Below are 17,498 nucleotides of genomic sequence, written 5' to 3' on the forward strand. Positions count from 1 at the left end.
AGAATGCTGAGTCTACAGATAATTTGAAATTCTTATACCATTTCTCCTGAGCTGGGGAAAAATCCTTTTCATTCTAAGAAACAAAATTACGGAGACCTTGAAAACCCCGATACAAACAAGTTTATTTGTACTGATTATGTGGTGCATGATTTGCTGTGTCAGATCTTAACAACATTCCACCTACCCAGTATTAGCAAATGTTGAGAGATGAATTTCTATTGCAACTTCACAAATTTAGACTTTTTTTTTTCCCCTCAGTTGTATTTCTTTGTGTTCCTCAAATGAAATGAAGTGGTAGGAAACATCTTTGACTTGCCATGTAAAGAATTCCCAGCAAATATTAAACCTTTCTGCCTGGAGCTACTGGCAAAAGCATGTATTGTGAACAAAAAGCCAAAGCGGCAAGAATGCAATGCTTTCAGTTACTCCCATCTTTCAAGTACTTCACATGGGATCTGTGCCAGGCGGCCCTTACTGAAAACAGGAGGCCTAAAGTACCAGCCAGAGTGCAAATGTTTGTCTTCCAATGTTCAGACGAGAGCATCGTGCTGATTTGGTGGTGGCAGCTGAATGCCAGTTTCAGAAACCATTACACCCACAGACCACCTAAAGGCAGTTGTGGCTTACAGTTGCCAACTTCTGTCCATGTGCACTTGCAGTAGGAGGTCCCTTTCCAGCACCTCCCACTCTTCTATACATCCGCAGCAGAGCTGACTTGCTGTAAACAGAGGCTGAAATTCTTTCTCAGAGAAGGTCCAACATAATGGACAAACTGGATTATCTGCCTTGAAGTGTTGAAGTTTTTAGAGTACGCAGGTTCTAATCAATTTACTTCTACTTCACATGAGGCAAGCATGACTGTGACTGTCCCAAATTTCTTCTTTGATGACTCAAAAAAAGCAATTTATCTGGCAACTGTGTTGCTAGTACTTTGAAGCTATTGGGCAAAACAGCTTAGATTGGAAGGAACTGGAAGATGGGTGTGTGACTTAAGAAAGGATCTGGATCTCAAATTTCAAGGGAAAATGTTTATCAGGGGAAAATGATTACTTCAGTTATTCAAAAGGAATTACAACGTCATCCTTTCTCCTAAGAGAAGATTATTTATATATGAACTAAGTTCTTCTGGTGTGTTGCTTGATAGATACACTTGATTGAAGCTGGTAATGAAAATACGCTTTTTGCCTTAGTTTCTTTCTAAATGTCACTGCATAACGTGATCTGCTATATGCCAGCAAGCGTGTACATAATAGTCACAAACTTGCTTTTTTAAGTACCATCTGGAATGCATGTGTCTGAGCAGAGCCAGAGGAGAAATTCAGCAAAAAGTACTGACTGCCGCATACAAATCAAACAGTGTGCTTCTTTTCTTGTGGTAGTTCGTTAGAAATAAAAAAAAAAAAAAAAATGGTTCAGGAAGATGAGTACGATGAGTTTGAAGGAGTCATGCAATAGTTTAATATATGATTAATAATGAAGAGAGCTCATTCATGTTCTTTAAAACTGATAGGTCAGTGGATGGAACTCAATGGACGTGAGTTCCAAGACAATGTATTTTGATCTTCCCTGTTTACTGTGCTATAATTGTTTTAAAATTTAGTAGAATATCTGAAAATTATGCTGAAGTTTAAATATCAACTTGCTCATGAAGTGCATTCATCTCCACAGTAAAAATGAAACATTTTTTATATTGGGCAATTGACCTTAGTTTTGGACCATGCAAAAGAACTGTCTTGATTTCAATTTTGATGGAAGGAAGCATTCTTGTTAGATGAAGCAGAAAAGTATCAAACTAAGAGACCTTGGAAAAAATAAGCCATATTAAATTAGACTGGCATCATTTTAGAATACATTCAAGAATAAATTAGAGGACAAGATCACAGACTGATCTTCACAGTAGTCACATACTGCCGTGAGAAACAGATGTGATAACAATTCAAATCCTTTAGATTTAAATTGAGTCAAATTTAGACTATAAACTCTCTGGGATTTGCATATACTTGCTTCTTTGAAGTGTGTATTTTTAAAGCCCCCTAATAACTAAGTATGGAAAGACTGGAAATGAAACTTTGGAAGAATTGCAAAATCTGACTACAGAGAGTCATCTGGAAAGGACTGGACCTATGTATTAACTTTGTACTTTTAATTAGATGGTGGGTATTACCAAGAACTTAACTTTAAGCATCCTAGCTTTGGTTCCAAATAGGATATCTTTTATTATAGGCAGAATTGCTTGTTCAAACAGTATAGAGCACAAGCAAAAAAAATAAATCTGAGACCCATTTTTCATTATTTTATGAAAAAAAATGGGCAATAATTAAGGAAATGGTAGTGACAATTAAAAAGTTATCATAATTCTCTCCCATCATTAATTTCTGCTATCAGTCAAAGGCAATCTGATGTAGTGCTTCTAGACAGGCAACCAGCACACAGTGGCCAATACTAGCTAGAAAAGCAATTTTGGCCAAAAGCCACTAATACTCAGTGTCTGCCGAAATAGCGAAAGAAGGATTTCTTATCAAAATGCATGCAACTGAGAGAAGTAATGTGGCAAGAGCCAAAGCAAGGCCATGCTATAGACTTTTCAGTAATAATGTGGGTTGGGGTATGAAGCATTTAGATTTCCAGCTCACACAGTTGTGCCATTACTTGACTGGTGTGGCTTTTTCTTTTTTTACCCTGCGAGTCATTGTTTTCCTATAGCAGCAAACGACGCACCTTTGCTGGTCCACCCTTTTGGTGGATGTGATGGTGGAGGAAATGGCCTCAAGTTGCCCCAAGGGAGGTTTAGATTAGGTATCAGGAAAAATTTTTACACTGAAAGGATTATCAAGCACTGGAACAGGCTGCCCAGGGAAGTAGTAGAATCGACGTCCCTGGAGGTAACGAAAAGACGGATAGACATGGTGCTTAGGGACACGGTTTAGTGATGGTTTTAGAATCATAGAACTGCCGAGGTTGGAAGGGACCTTTCAGATCATCGAGTCCAACCATCAACCTAATGCTGACAAAACCCATCACTAAACCATATCTCTAAGCACTATGTCTACCCATCTTTTAAATACCTCCAGGGATGGTGCCTCAACTACTTCCCTGGGCAGCCTGTTGTACTCAACCACTTCCCTGAGCAGAACTGCATGTGTAGCACGCGGAGAATCAATGTTTGTTCTGAATAAAGGTTCTAATGAGACATTATGAACAAAAATGAATACTGAAATCTGCAAAATTGAATCTGAGGAAAGAGAACTGGGAGACTGGATGTTTTTACATATCATTTGTTTACGTTACCATCCACTAAAATACATTATCTGAGTGTCACAAATAGCAGCAATACTTCTTAAGCCCCTGGCAGGCAGATTTTCTTGGTATTTTAACATTATTTTTGTAAACTGATGCCCCATTACACAAAAAATATTACTTCTGAGAAGTTATTTTAATAAGATTTTTGTATTCTGGGTCGCTTTGGGCTAAAGACTGTTTGTTGTTGATCCAGAATGTTATTTTATTTACTTGTAGCATCAGACTTCCTAGTGCCTCAGACAGAAGACCAAAAAATCCTGTTCCCAAACCCAGCCTCCTTGTTTTCCCTTTCCGTTCCTTTTACCTAGTCATTGACTCCTTCTGTGCAAGTCCAGTTGTAGCCACAGTTCCCTCTCTGTTACGGCACAGGTGGCTATCATAGATTAGCAAATTAGAAAGAAGAAAACCTTTCTAAGTCCTCTTGAAATCAAGTTACTCCAAACAAAGAAATTGCACGGTGCCTGCAGTTGTTCCTAACTTAGATCAGAAAACACCCCACAGCATAAAAGGAGCACCTGCAGCATCCCAGATAGCAGAGAGTAAGCTGCAAAGCTCAGAAAGAACACCTGGTGTAAAAAAGGATCTTTGTTTTAAAGGAGAGACTTTTGTTTTGTTTTAAAAAAAGTGAATTAAAAATTCAGAGCCACCTTCAAGGCAATGCTCTTTTATTTTTTGGGTAACCCGAGAGCTAAGCACCACATGCAGCCAGGCTGGTCGCCAGGTGCAACCCGGCCTGGACGCGAAGGCTGTGCTACCCACCCCCGATCCATCAGCGTCACCGGGCTGGGCCCGACCGGGGTGCACGTCCCGGCTCAGACACCCCGGCATCCCGCCGGCAGGCTGCCCGGCCCACCGGCCTGCCCGACCCCACGTAGGACGCAGCCCCGGAGAAGGCCCCGTCTCGGTGCCCCGCGGCTCCCTGACAGGCCGCACCGCTACCATGGCAACCGCACGCGCCCGCCCAACCGCCGCTTCCGCCTCCCGCCGCTCCCCCGGAACGTCGCCGCCGGGCCCGGCCCTTCCCCCGCGCAGGCGCAGTTACCCCGGCCTCGGTCGCGGCCCCGCCCCTCCCCGTCGCGTCACGCACCCGGCCCGGCGTCACCCCCCGCCGCCCCGCCCCTTCTCCCCGGCGGCGGCGCGGGGCGTAATGGCGTGGCCGGGCGCATGCGCAGCCGGCCGGCTCTGGTGGGGCGCCCGCCTCCTGCACAGGCGCAGTGGGCGGCGGCGCCGCGAGGGCGGGGGAGGAGGGGGCAGTTTAACAGTAAACATCCGGCCGGTTTGAACGGCCGGTTTGGGCGGCAGGAAGGGCCGCGGCCGCCATCTTGTTTGTTTGAGTGAGCGGCTCGGCTCGGCTCGGCGGAGGAGGAGCGGAGCGGTTACCGAGCCCGGCCTCGCCAGCCGCCGCACCAGCCTCTCCCTGCACCGGAACAGGGTAAGGAGCGGCTCCGACCGCCCTCGGTTGCCCCGGCTCACTGCCGTCATCCGAAGGGGTACAGCGGGGCGGGCCGGCCGCAGCCTGGCTTTCGGGGCGCTGCCGGCCTACTCGGGCTCGGCTGGGCCGCGCCGGCTCTTGGGCCGAGCCCTCTCGGCGGGGGCCGGCGAACGGCAGTGGGAGGGGAGCGCCCGCCTGGCAGCCCGGGGCGCGGCGCCGGCAGGGGCAGGGCGGTGGGGCCGCTCCGGGCCCTGAGCTGGGCCGGGGTGGTTGGTGTGACCTGCGGCGAGGTCGGGCAGAGCGGAGCCCCGTCTGAGGCCTGGCGGCGGTACGGGCAGAGCCCCGGGGCGGAGAGGAGGCAGAGGCGGGTGCGCTCCGAGGGGAAGGCGGTCTGAAGCCTGGAGCGGTCCCACGCGTGGAAGCGCAGTGATCCCTTCAGTGATCTCTCCGCTTCCATGGGGGAGACGGTTCACGGGGGAGCCGAGAGAGTGGTGTGCGGGCGTCCGGAGGCCGGAATAATGTACCAGATCCCCAACCGGGGGACTGGCAGAAGGGCCGGGGCAGCTGCGGGGCTGCCGCAGTCCGGGGAGGGGAGCAAAGTTTCGTCTGCCCGTGGCTTATTTTCTCATGTGATTTAACTTTTCACTTGGACAAATATTCTCGCAGTCCTTACTAGTAACATATGAACTAGCTTCTGGGCGCTGTGGCTGTTGAATAGGCCCCTTTAAAAATGCCTGCCTCTTGAAGAATTAAGACCTTACTCTAGCAGCTCCTAGGGACACTGATGTAAATCTTCCTATAGTTTTTGAGATTTCTCTCTGATCCTAAATGAAAGACTTCAATATAAAACGAGTTGTTGGTTTCTTATTGATAACAAAGGAAGTTGGGGATCACTGTGACATATTGGCATGGCACTGCTTCAATAAAAATGGATTTTTATTAGATTTAGGCACATGGAAGAAAATACTGTAAATTTGGAGAAGTTACCATTTAGGCCAGTATTGTGTGTTTGTGCAGTAAGCTTGTGCTTTCATTAATCTGTTCCTGAGTAAATCTAGATACATGAAAAGTGGGGCAACAACAAAGCATTATTAGGGCCAGACTTGCGTTTTATTTTGTGAAGATTCATTTGTGAATACTTTAAATTCTATGAAACTTGGAAACACAAAGCCCACTGATCTAATGTTTTAACTAGAGAAGGAAGTAAGTGTGATGTGGGATTAAAAGGAGGAGCAAAAAGTTAGTGAGACCTACAATAAACTTAAATTACCACACAATTTAATTAGTCTTGTCTTGCTATCAGGGTTGCTGATATCATGGGATTTTTCCACAGAAATGAGAATAGTTGCCTCAGTTAATGCATGAGTTTAACCTCTTTGAGGTAAAATGTTAGAAAGTTAGTTTTTTTTACATTTGGGCTCTTTGGGTGAACAGTGCAGAGAAATAAGCACTGCAAACGAGAGTGACATAAGGAATTCTGTTCTCTTATTCAAGTTATGTACATTTAAGGAGTGTGTTAATACATGGTTTCTACAAGTGTATTAGTTTGACTTGGAACTGGAATTGCACAAAACAGGTTGGAATAATTGAGATAGGGGCCTAAAATTAAAAAGATTGTTTTCTACTGGATGAGTGGACACAGGGGCAAGGGCAACCTGCTGAGGTTTAAATTCATAGGGTTCAATAATGTCAAATGCTATACAATAATTCTGTGTGATCTGCCTTTTGAATTAGTAACTTTAGTAGGGCGCTGGTTCTAGCAATTTGATTATGTAGGTGTGTAGTATATGGTAATTGGAGAACAGTGAATGCAGCTTCTGTAAATGAGAGGGGTGTGTTTTGAGGAATTACAGACCTGACAGTGCAACCTCAGCCATAGGATTTCAGAAAAAATGTTGATGGAAAAAGCAAGGCCTGGAGACAAATGGAAAATGCTGTATGCATTTAGCAAAGGTATGCCAAGTTAGACTGGTTCAGTTTCACCTTTCAATAATTGATTTTGTGGACATAAGAAATTGAGGTGACTTGTCAGTGAACTTCAGTAAAGCTGCAGGTGCCACAAAGAAATATATTAAAATTCAGAAAAATCTGAATTGACCAGAGAATTACAAAAGTGGCTGAAGAAAGGAGGTTAAATAAGGTAGTGCTGAAAAGAGCTATTGGAGTAAGGAGTTATTAGTGGAGCTTGTAAAGACTGGTACTATGATGAATTTTATTTTATTTTTTTTAGTGGCACCAGGTGTTCAGTGTGCTAATGAAAGCTGCTGGTGAGACAACATTATTAAGTGCCTGCAGCAGGGAAGTTTTAGACATTTAAGAAGGACCGTATTGTGAAGCATTCTGAAGTAAAACTGAAGAGCTCAAAGTACAATTGCAGGGTCAGGGTAATCCTTGCAGACTTCTGAAGTCTGGCGGGACCAACTTGGACTGCTGCAGGTGCCCAGGGTGAGATCACATCCCCAGATCATCCAGGGCTGGCTTGGCTTAGCAAAGCAGAAACAGAGAGACAGCCTAGGAAGAAAATGTGTGTGTGCTTAACCAGCAGAGGAGAGAGATGGAAGGATAGCATAAGAACAAATTAACTAAAATGACTGGCTGATTTCTAAATTGTAGTAGAAGGTTGTCTGCTGATTGGTGGATGAATGTGGTTCTGGAGTAGCCCTACAACAGGAGCAAAAGTAGGTGACAATAAAACAAATTGAAGACTGAACTTAACCTATGAACTGGCATGTGTATACATAATCTGACCTAGTAGAGTAACAGGCAAATGGATTTAATGGGCTGGAGTGAACCACAGTCAAAGTAAAATATTGTATATGTTGTCTGGAATATTATTGTCAAATGTTAGTTAGCTAAGTTTCTTTATGAATGACTTGAAGGATGGGACTCAAATTACACAGGAGTGCTTTTCAGAATTTAAATACCTAGCCATTCTAACATCTGGAAGGATTTTAAGACTTAGTATTTGTGAATTGATGGTTAAGATTAACTTCATAGGTAGCATCTACCCAATTTTCATGTTGCTTATTTGGGAGGATCAATTTCCAGATACTCAGATGGGGAATGGAACAGGCAGATTCTGGATCACACCCTGCGTGCTATCTGTATTGTATTAGTTTCACTTTACGTGTTCAATTACTTTGTGTATAGAATTGTAGCCTTTTTTACATTTCTACAGAAAGAAAAATAGTAATAAGATTATTCAGTTGTTGAGGACCAATTTAGGCAGAGGAACCTGAAGACAATTGTGGCACATTGAAGCAAATTCAAAGTTAATTAAAATCAAGTATAAAGTCTTTTAAAAGCTCAATTTGGCAGGCTTGGGATTTGATCCCACCTGGTCAGATGTGAGTACATATTATTTTTGCTTCAGAGTAGTGCAAGCAAGACAAAAAAATGAGTAAATTCTTAGAACAAGTTTTAAGGTCCTGGTTCATATCCAGTCAATTTCAAAAATTAACAGCTGCTGATCTAATTGAAGATGTCCCCACTCATTGCAGGGGGGTTGGACTAGATGACCTCTAAAGGTCCCTTCCAACCCCAAGATACATGATTCTATATCTTACCTTACAAGGTTTTTAAGAGACATCAGCTACCCTTTATCTTTTGAGGATTCTTATGAATTGCTTTTGCAGCCAATGACATATGTTTTACATGTCTACATGAGCACTCTGCTACTCCAGGAACTCTCAGTTCCTTTAACATTCATCCCAGTCTTGAATTATGCCAGAAAATCTTTCTTCTCCTTTTGTGCCAGTGCATCAGCATACTGCCCCGTGAATTAAAGATCAGACAAAAAGCCTGAAATATGGAATAGGATTATCTGAAAAGAAAGGAAAAAAAATCTGGAGAAGGTGAGAGCAACCATTGGGGCCTGCTTTTAGGCAATTGCGCTGATACTCTAAACAACAGTAGCTGAATTGCTGCAGCTCAGAACTGTAAAGGTGCGATTTGTACAGTTGTTGTAACCCCCATGTTACCATACAGAGCAGGGTGTTTGCTGGGATTTGGAAGTGGCAGAGCCTCCTGTTATGACATAGGAAATCGGTTCTTCAGAGAATAGAAGTATGGTTTGTTAATAACAGTTCAGATTAAAACAGACTTTAAAACTATCTGTAGTCTGGTTGTCACTGTTTCTCTTCATGCATTTTGCTGTGACAAGGCTTCATTAATGGCTGAAGAGAAACAGATGACCTCTGTCAGAAGCTAGTTATTTTTGGTTCTTATTTGCTCCTGAAGTTTAGGTACCCTGCACATGTAGTGTAAGCTTCTCACTAGTCTTCCAAGCAGGTTTTAGGTTTGATCCATAACTCCAGTAGTGAGTGGTAGTCAAACCTAGGAAACACCATGAACGCAGGTGTCCACTTACTGTTTCTGAGTCTTCCCTTGGTGCAGAGGTTTTCAGCCTCTGTTCTTTGATTTAGTTGCTAACAAAGCATATGTTTTGAAAACCATTCGCATATGTTAAGCCCGGTTATGGGGAGTGCTTTGACTTGGATTGTCAGTTCAAAAAAAAAAAAAAGTTGTGAAATCATTAGCCGTGGTGTGATCCCGACATCTCAGTTTTTTTGGGAACCTTGCTTTCTTTTAGCTATCTTAGATAGTTTGTCTTAAGCTTGCATTACCCTTGCTATCTGGGTTTTAAAGTGGTAAGTTGTTTCTGTCTGACTTGGCCAAATAGTATGTTTCACATTTAACAGGAAATCTTTGGTATATTTTCAGGGTTACAGTTAACTGTATGCTTGAAGTTTTGTGAAGCTAATGCTACATATTTTAATGATTGTAAAACATTGGTGAATAATTGTGCTAAACTCCATGAATCAAAGTACATTCTCTTGCAACTGTTGTTGGAAGTTTTTAGCAGAGCTATATAAGTGGTTTTGTTGACTGTATGTGGTTTTCCCTATTTTTCATAGTTAAGGATAACTTAACAGGCCTGCTGTTACCAGAACAGCGCATGATTGTCGTAGTAACTCAAGATATCAACTTGCTGTGCTGCAAAATTATGTCTCTGCATATGCAAAAATATTGTGAGGCCTTTGAAAATGCACAAGGGATTGAATTGTCAGCTGGCCTTTGAGACAGTGTGATGTCTTTTGAAGAAACACTGGGGGAGTAGAATGACCTTCCTTTAGGTAACTTCTATTGATGAAGGAGACTTCCATAATTGTTTCATTGTGCTTCCTTGAAAACCTTGCTCATGTCCATCTTCTTGCAGTGCTGTCCTTAGCGCCCCCCCCCAATCTCAACAAATAAAACCGTCATTTTAACTTTTTGTTAATCTGCAGCTTTGTTATAACTCATAGCTATTAATTTCACTCCCAAGAACAGTTTTGATCTCTGTGTCCAGAAGCAAACTATACCAACAAAGAGGAAGGCAGGAAAGAATGCTAGGAGACCTGCCTGGATGAACAGGGAGGTCCTGGACACACTGTCACACAAAAAGAAACTTTATAAGGAGTGGAAGAAAGGACAGCTAGAATGGGGGGCATATAAGGAAGCTGTCCGAACAGCAAGAGACCTGGTGAGAAAAGCTAAAGCTCAGTTAAAATTAAATCTAGCCAAGGAGATCAAGGGAAACAGCAAAAATTTTTATAGGTACGTTAATGGTAAGAAGATGACTAGGGAGAGTGTGGGCCCCCTCAGAAAGGAAACGGGGGAGCTGGTGACAAGTGATATGGAGAAGGCCGAGGTTCTCAATGACTTCTTTTCCTCAGTCTTCACTGGCAAGGGCTCCAGCCACACTCCCGGAGTCACAGAAGACTGGCAGGGGTTAGACGGTTAGACAGAACTGCCCATCGTAAGCGAAGATCATGTTCGTGACCATCTGATGAACCCAAAAATGAACAAGTCCATGGGACCTGATGGGATACACCCACGGGTACTGAGGGAGCTGGCGGATGAGGTTGCTAAACCGCTCTCTATTGTATTCCAAAAGTCATGGTAGTCTGGTGAAATCCCCACTGACTGGAAAAGGGGAAAGAAGGATGAACCAGGGAACTATAGGCCAGTCAGTCTCACCTCTGTGCCTGGTAAGATTATGGAGCAGATCCTCCTGGAGGCACTGCTGAGGCATTAAGAATAACGAAGAGGTGTTTGAGTACAATCAACACGGCTTCACCAAGGGCAAATTGTGCCTGACAAACCTGGTGGCCTTCTATGAGAAGGTCACAATATCAACAGACAAGGGGAGAGCAACTGAGGTCATTTACCTGGACCTAAGCAAAGCCTTTGACACTGTCCCGCATGACATCCTGGTCTCCAAGCTGATAAAATGTGGCTTTGATGGACTGACAATTCAGTGGATAAAGAACTGGCTTGACGGCCGCACCCAAAGAGTGGCTGTCAGTGGGTCCAAGTGGAGGCCAGTGATGAGTGGAGTCCCTCAAGGATCACTACTGGGACTGGTCTTGTTTAACATCTTCGTCAGCGACATGGACAGTGGCATTGAGTGCACCCTCAGCAAGTTTGCCGACGACACCAAGCTGTGTGGGGCGGCTGACAGGCTGGAGGGAAGGGATGCCATCCAGAGGGACCTTGACAGGCTGGAGAGGTGGGCCCATGCCAACCTCATGAAGTTCAACAAGGCCAAGTGCAAGGTCCTCCATCTGGGTCGGGGCAATCCCAAGCACTGATATAGGCTGGGCAGCGACTGGCTTGAGAGCAGCCCTGAAGAAAAGGACGTGGGGGTGCTGGTGGACGAAAGGCTCAACGTGAGCTGTCAGTGTGCACTAGCAGCCCAGAAAGCCAGTCGTATCCTGGGCTGCATCAAGAGAAGTGTGGCCAGCAGGTCGAGGGAGGTGACTCTCCCCCTCTGCTTCACTCTCGTGACACCCCACCTGGAGTACTGCGTCCAGTTCTGGAGCCCCTACTACAAGAGAGAGATGGATGTGCTGGAACGTGTCCAGAGAAGGGCCACGAGGATGATCAGAGGGCTGGAGCACCTCTCCTATGAGGACAGACTGAGGGAGTTGGGGTTGTTCAGTCTGGAGAAAAGAAGGCTCCGAGGAGACTTTATAGCGGCCTACCAGTATCTTAAGGGGGCCTACAAGAAAGCTGGTGAGGGACTTCTTAGGATGTCGGGTAATGGTAGGACTAGAGGGAATGGATTAAAACTAGAGATGGGACGATTCAGACTGGATGTTAGGAAGAAGTTCTTCACCATGAGGGTGGCGAGACACTGGAACAGGTTGCCCAGAGAGGTGGTGGATGCCCCATCCCTGGAAGCTTTTAAGGCCAGGCTGGATGGGGCTCTGAGCAACCTGCTTTAGTGGGAGATGTCCCTGCCCATGGCAGGGGGGTTGGAACTAGATGATCTCTTGAGGTCCCTTCCAACCCTAACAATTCTATGATCCTTTCTCTACTGTGTTAACTTGAGCTCAAGCTGAGCATGGCCTTCATTTCCTTTAAATCCTCTCCACTGTGTCCATTCTTGGTTATGAACAGAATCAGTGGCTAATCTGCCATTAAGACAGATAAGCGTGGTAATCTGTTCTGTTGTCCAGACAGCTCTGTTCTGTTTAATGCAGCTGAAATTCAAAGCTTTCATCGTTTTACGTGTTGTACCCACTCATAGGTGTCGTTCAAGTACAGAATATGGTACCACTGCAAAGATAATTTTCCCTATCCTTCAACTCCCATTTATTGAAACATAAATGCTGCTGCACAAATGCACAAAATACCCAAAAGATTATTTGCCTTTACTTTGAGATCTACCCCTAGTTCTACAATTTTTAGTTTGTTACCCAGGTGTCTAGCGGTTGCCTTTGCTTCCACTGAACCAGTAATGCCAGTGGTTCTCTTGCTCCTATACTTATTTTTCTAGCCGTCACAACTGTGCTCCCCTTTTTTTTTCTTTTCCTCTTTTCTTTTGTGTGAAGCATACTCTATAATATCAACACCTCTACCCTAGCTGCTTTGAAACTTGTTTCTTCTACCTACAAGTAAATTGGTATGGTTTAGGAACTGGCTTCCTGAGAATCTCTGTCTGGCTGCCATGTTTACCAATGCTTTGTGTTTCCCTGTGTTCCCTATTTGCTTATAAGTTGTGTTGGCATGTATTTGGGAAACACCAGGGTTTTTTTATGGCTATAAACTGATGCTCCTCACACTGTCTCTGCGTGCCCAGATTAAACTGCCCTGCTTTCACTGTTACATTGCTGTGCTTCCCCTGGAAGTTGTTCTGTAGGCACGGGGGAGGTAAAAACTGAAATGCACTTGTTGCATCTCTTCTGTTCTTTCATTTCTTTTTCCCTTGTTATGGGTATTGCTGGAGAAAAAGCTGTTTGTGGAGAATTTCTACCTCTTTAAAGCAAACTTTTCTCAAACTTTTCTCAATTTGTAGTTGAACTTAATCTTATGCTTACCTCGTGCATAAAATTGGCATGTTTAGATCATAAGACACCATGCTGTTCTGCTTCCCTATGGTTTGATATGTTGGCATCTTATCAGCCGTAGGAAGGTAGTTACGCGACAAGTAGATAAAAGGAAGTCAGTTTTTCTGGTGAAGGAGAAGGAAGAAAATGAAATCTTCAGGAAGTTTAGAATAATGCATTTTTATCAATGCTTGAACAAAAAATGTGAAGCGTTACGAAGAGGATTATGAAATGGAGAGCAGTCTCTTCAGAAATGAAGACATAATTGTACTTTCTGTTTAACAAAATATGGTGAAGTCCCAAAAGTTTAGGGCTGTGTATTTTATAATGCTGAATGTTTAACTGGAATGCTATAGAACATATATATATATACTGGTGTAGTATAGTAGTAGCTACTGAATTAAGAATAGAAAGAAATTGATGTGGTAGAAAACTACAGTGGACTGAAAACTGAGATATGTTTATTTGCATCATATGATTTTGGTATCATTACGATAAAATTTAATATATTCAAGATTTTTTTTCTTGTGGGATGGTAAACATTTTTAAATTATGTAAATGGTCATCGGTTGCTGTTCTTCCTGCTTTATATTTCCTCTGCAATAAATATATATGCTTTTACATGGCCAATGCTTCCAAGTGTTGCTGCCTTAAATATTTTATACAAATAGGCTGACTTAATGACTGAAAAGCAAACATGTGCTTTGCTTACTGCAGGTAAAGGGTGTGTTTACAAGGATGTTCCTCATAAAAGATTTTCTAGAAGCCAAAATAATTTGCCTTTCTTTTTACAGGTTTGCACTTTGTTTTAGACATCTGGGACCATGTTCTATGCTCACTTTGTCCTGAGCAAACGTGGGCCGCTGGCCAAAATCTGGCTGGCGGCCCACTGGGATAAGAAGCTAACCAAAGCCCATGTTTTTGAATGTAATCTGGAGAGCAGTGTGGAGAGTATCATTTCACCAAAGGTATCTATTTTACACTGATGTAATGTTATCTTGTAACAAAAAGAAATTGTGTGTACAGGTGGTAGGTACTATTTGGGTCACTGAAACAAATAAAATTCTTAATGTTGCTATTTTAAAGAGTGGAAAGATCTGTTCAGATGTAAAATACTCTGATTCAGAAGAGTATTTTCTTGTGAATTTTCTAAAGCTAAAGTATCATGCAATTTAGTTACAAAATGTTTTGCTTTGCATAAATGGAGGACTTGTATCTTGATGTACCATGCATCGTTTAGAAGAAAGTGTTTGAAAGAGAGGAAATCCTAGGCTTTCTAAGAATTATCTCTTAAAGGCCTCATGATGATGCGCTTTCAGTGCTGTTGTTACTGGGAGCTGTAGAAATAACACTTAAGATATTTTTGGTTCTGCTTGTGACCTAAGTTCATAGCATGTTTCTGCTTAGCTACTGCAAAAAGATCTGAAGTATTGTGGTAGCTTGTAATGTTACTGGTTACACGACGATAGTTTTCCATATAATAAAAATACTACACACTAGTGAAAAAGCCTTGCTTTTGAAGCTTTTAGTCTCTGGTTTTGTGAGAAGTGAATAGATGGCAACAAAACTGAAAGAGCATAATGCTTTTGGATTGCTGTTGTGAAACCAGAGGAAATTCTGAGGAACTTGGGTGTTTAAATGTGTGGGGTTTTGTTTTCCTTCTACTTCTCATGAAAATGAAATTTTCCATTTAAGAACCAGTGGACTGAGATGGTTGTGACTTTTGTCACTTAACAGATGTCTGAATATTTTACAAGAAAAGCAACTATGTGAAAAAGAATGAAAACTTATTTTGATCTTTTCTTTTGGTTGATACAATATAACAATGTTTCTATAATGCTACTCTGGATTTTGGAAAAAATTGCTAAGTATAAGCAAAAACTGTATAGTACAATCCCATAGATATTTACAATTCCAGAACAGTGATTTGCTTCAGTGTCAGCTCTGGAAGGATTTAGAAAGAAGATGATAATGTTCATGGACTCACTAGTGAGCTGCAGTGTTCTTTTAGAAAAAGGATAAATTGATAGGCATTCTTTCTTATATTTAACTTTGTATAATGGTTTCATCAGCTGAAATGCAATAAAACTTTAGAATTCTTAGAGGCTGAGGTTCAACCCTGTATGGCTTAATCTTTCTGCGAGACAACTGTTCCATGTACCCTTCAACACAGGTCTCATGCTCTTTCAGACTAAAGTACTGAAGAAGAATCCCTTCCGTAAATTTTTGTATCAGTTTTCTGTTCCCACAGCACATACTTAATTACATAGTAAAGGAGTGAGGTTAAAGAGGAAAGGCACTTAAAACATGTTTTAATGTGTCAGTGCTTGTTTATGGACACCCCATATCTTCCACTATTCCTCTCTGATTTTATTTTTAATTGCAGGACAGAAGATGGAGAAGTAACAAGTAACAGTTTTTAACCAAATTTTACTTAACCAAATTGTAATTTATGGTTGTCCAAGCTTCTGTATTTTTCACTTTTTTCACATTTAAAGTAACGCAGATGTCAAAAAAGGTGTCGTAAAAGGGTTTTATCTTGTCATCTTTTTTTTTTACTAGGCAGAGCAGTGTTTGGGAATTCCTGGAGTGAGCTGCTATTTAGTTACTGATATTTGCCAGATCATCTGTAAATAATATGTAGAGCATGGTCTTGAACTGTAGACTTTGCTTGCTTTCTTTCTTTCTTTTATTTTTCTGCTGATTTTTATACATGTTTTGGATATTTGATGTTATTGAAAAACTCATGCAAAGCTGAATGAAATTTCATTAAAAGAAAATAATGCTACATCTAATTTACTGGTTGTGCAATATGTTTTTAGGTGAAGATGGCACTTCGAACCTCAGGACATCTTTTACTAGGCGTTGTTAGAATCTACCACAGGAAAGCAAAATATCTTCTTGCAGACTGTAATGAGGCTTTCATTAAGATTAAGATGGCTTTTCGTCCAGGTATCTCTCTTTATCTAAGCACTCTCTGAAAAGTTATGTTGTTATATAATGATATTTATTTAGAAGGTATACTGTTTAACCTTCCTGTCTCAGTAGAAGAATTACGTGAAGTTATACAGGATTAAAGGAGAAGTTATTTTCTTCAGTGCAGCTTCAGGCTGGCTATGTGACTGAGTTATATGCTGAAAATCATCCTTAAATTGAATTCTGAATGAAAACTTTTCCTATTAATGCTGATTCAGTTAAATATCAATTATGATTTTGGCTGTTGTTGGTGTATGATGTTAAATGGAAATACGCTGCATGGTTTTTACCTTCTGTCACAAGTCTGAAAAAGGCCAGTCGCATGTACTGAATAGAAGCACAGAAGGGAGCTTGTTTCCATCAAGGGTAAAGATTGCTTTGCCATGAGTTACAGAAGAAACATAAAGTAAGCTGGTTTTTTACCACTCTCACATTTTAGTTTCTGGAAATAATGTGAACTGTAATGTGTGCAACAAAATTTCCCTTATGTGTTTGTGACACAAATTCCCCCTCTATTGTTGCTTACTCTAAGGTTTTTTCCGTGAAGATGGAGAGCCATATTAATACCCGAAATTACTTTCCATCCAGCAATTAATTACTTGGCTTACACGCAGTTGGTAGTTTTCTTTAATTCTGTCCTGGGAAACTCTTTTCCAGATGGAGTGTAGCTGTGGCAGTGATGCTGCTTGATACTCAGCTGCTGAATCAGATTCTGCCTTTAAGTTTGTGAGTGTAATAGATTTAAAAGCTGAACTTAAGGAAGACTTTTTTTTTTTTTGAAAGGCAATTCTTGAAAGCTGGTGCAACATTAGAGAAAAGTTAAGGTATATAATGCTTTTAGCTTCATTTCCCGATCTTCACATTGTGATTCAGGCACTGAACTTTTAAGTAGGTTTCAGTGGCAATTTGTTGACTGTTGCCAATTTTTTGTTTACTAGTTGCCTTTAACTTCCCTGGGTGATGAGAACACATAAACTTGTCTAATTTCACAAGGCAATCCGTTTTCCCAATTTTTCCACTTGCAACAGAGCTCATATAAAAGGCGAAGCACCTTAAAACAAGAATTACAAAAAATGAAACAAGTTGTGGCACTTGTCTTTGTTCTCAGTTTATCAGCTTTGTGGTTTAGGCATTGTCTTGATCCTGTCTGCTGTGAGAATCATTGACATGTTTTATTTTAAGCAGCCAACAGGTAAAAATACTGGATAGCTCTGAAAGGATGGAATAGGTTTCTTCATTCCTAGCCAACTACCAAGATGAGTAAACTACAGACTCATGCTTGTTCCTGGCCTCTTTGGGCAGTGGTTCTTTGATTATTCATTGTGGAGGGGAACACAGTGGGCACAGAAGTATTTGTACCTCATAATTGCCTGTGTTGTGTGGGTCAGAAGGCAGAACGTAGAGTTCAAATCTTC

At 42.0% G+C, this 17,498-nt stretch overlaps 1 protein-coding gene across 1 annotated transcript in view; it reads left to right on the forward strand.

Moving 5' to 3' along the window:
* The first annotated feature begins 4,552 nt into the window (after positions 1 to 4,552).
* RAD21 (RAD21 cohesin complex component) overlaps positions 4,553 to 17,498 on the forward strand; it is a 30,439-nt gene continuing 17,493 nt past the window's right edge. The window contains exons 1-3 of the mRNA XM_054192729.1: positions 4,553 to 4,732; positions 13,902 to 14,075; positions 15,930 to 16,059. Coding sequence (XP_054048704.1) covers positions 13,932 to 14,075; positions 15,930 to 16,059 — 274 coding nt within the window. The 5' untranslated portion in view covers positions 4,553 to 4,732; positions 13,902 to 13,931. The remainder of the gene's footprint in view (positions 4,733 to 13,901; positions 14,076 to 15,929; positions 16,060 to 17,498) is intronic.

The sequence above is a fragment of the Rissa tridactyla genome, chromosome 2, assembly GCF_028500815.1.
Source record: "Rissa tridactyla isolate bRisTri1 chromosome 2, bRisTri1.patW.cur.20221130, whole genome shotgun sequence".
Lineage (NCBI taxonomy): Eukaryota > Metazoa > Chordata > Aves > Charadriiformes > Laridae > Rissa > Rissa tridactyla.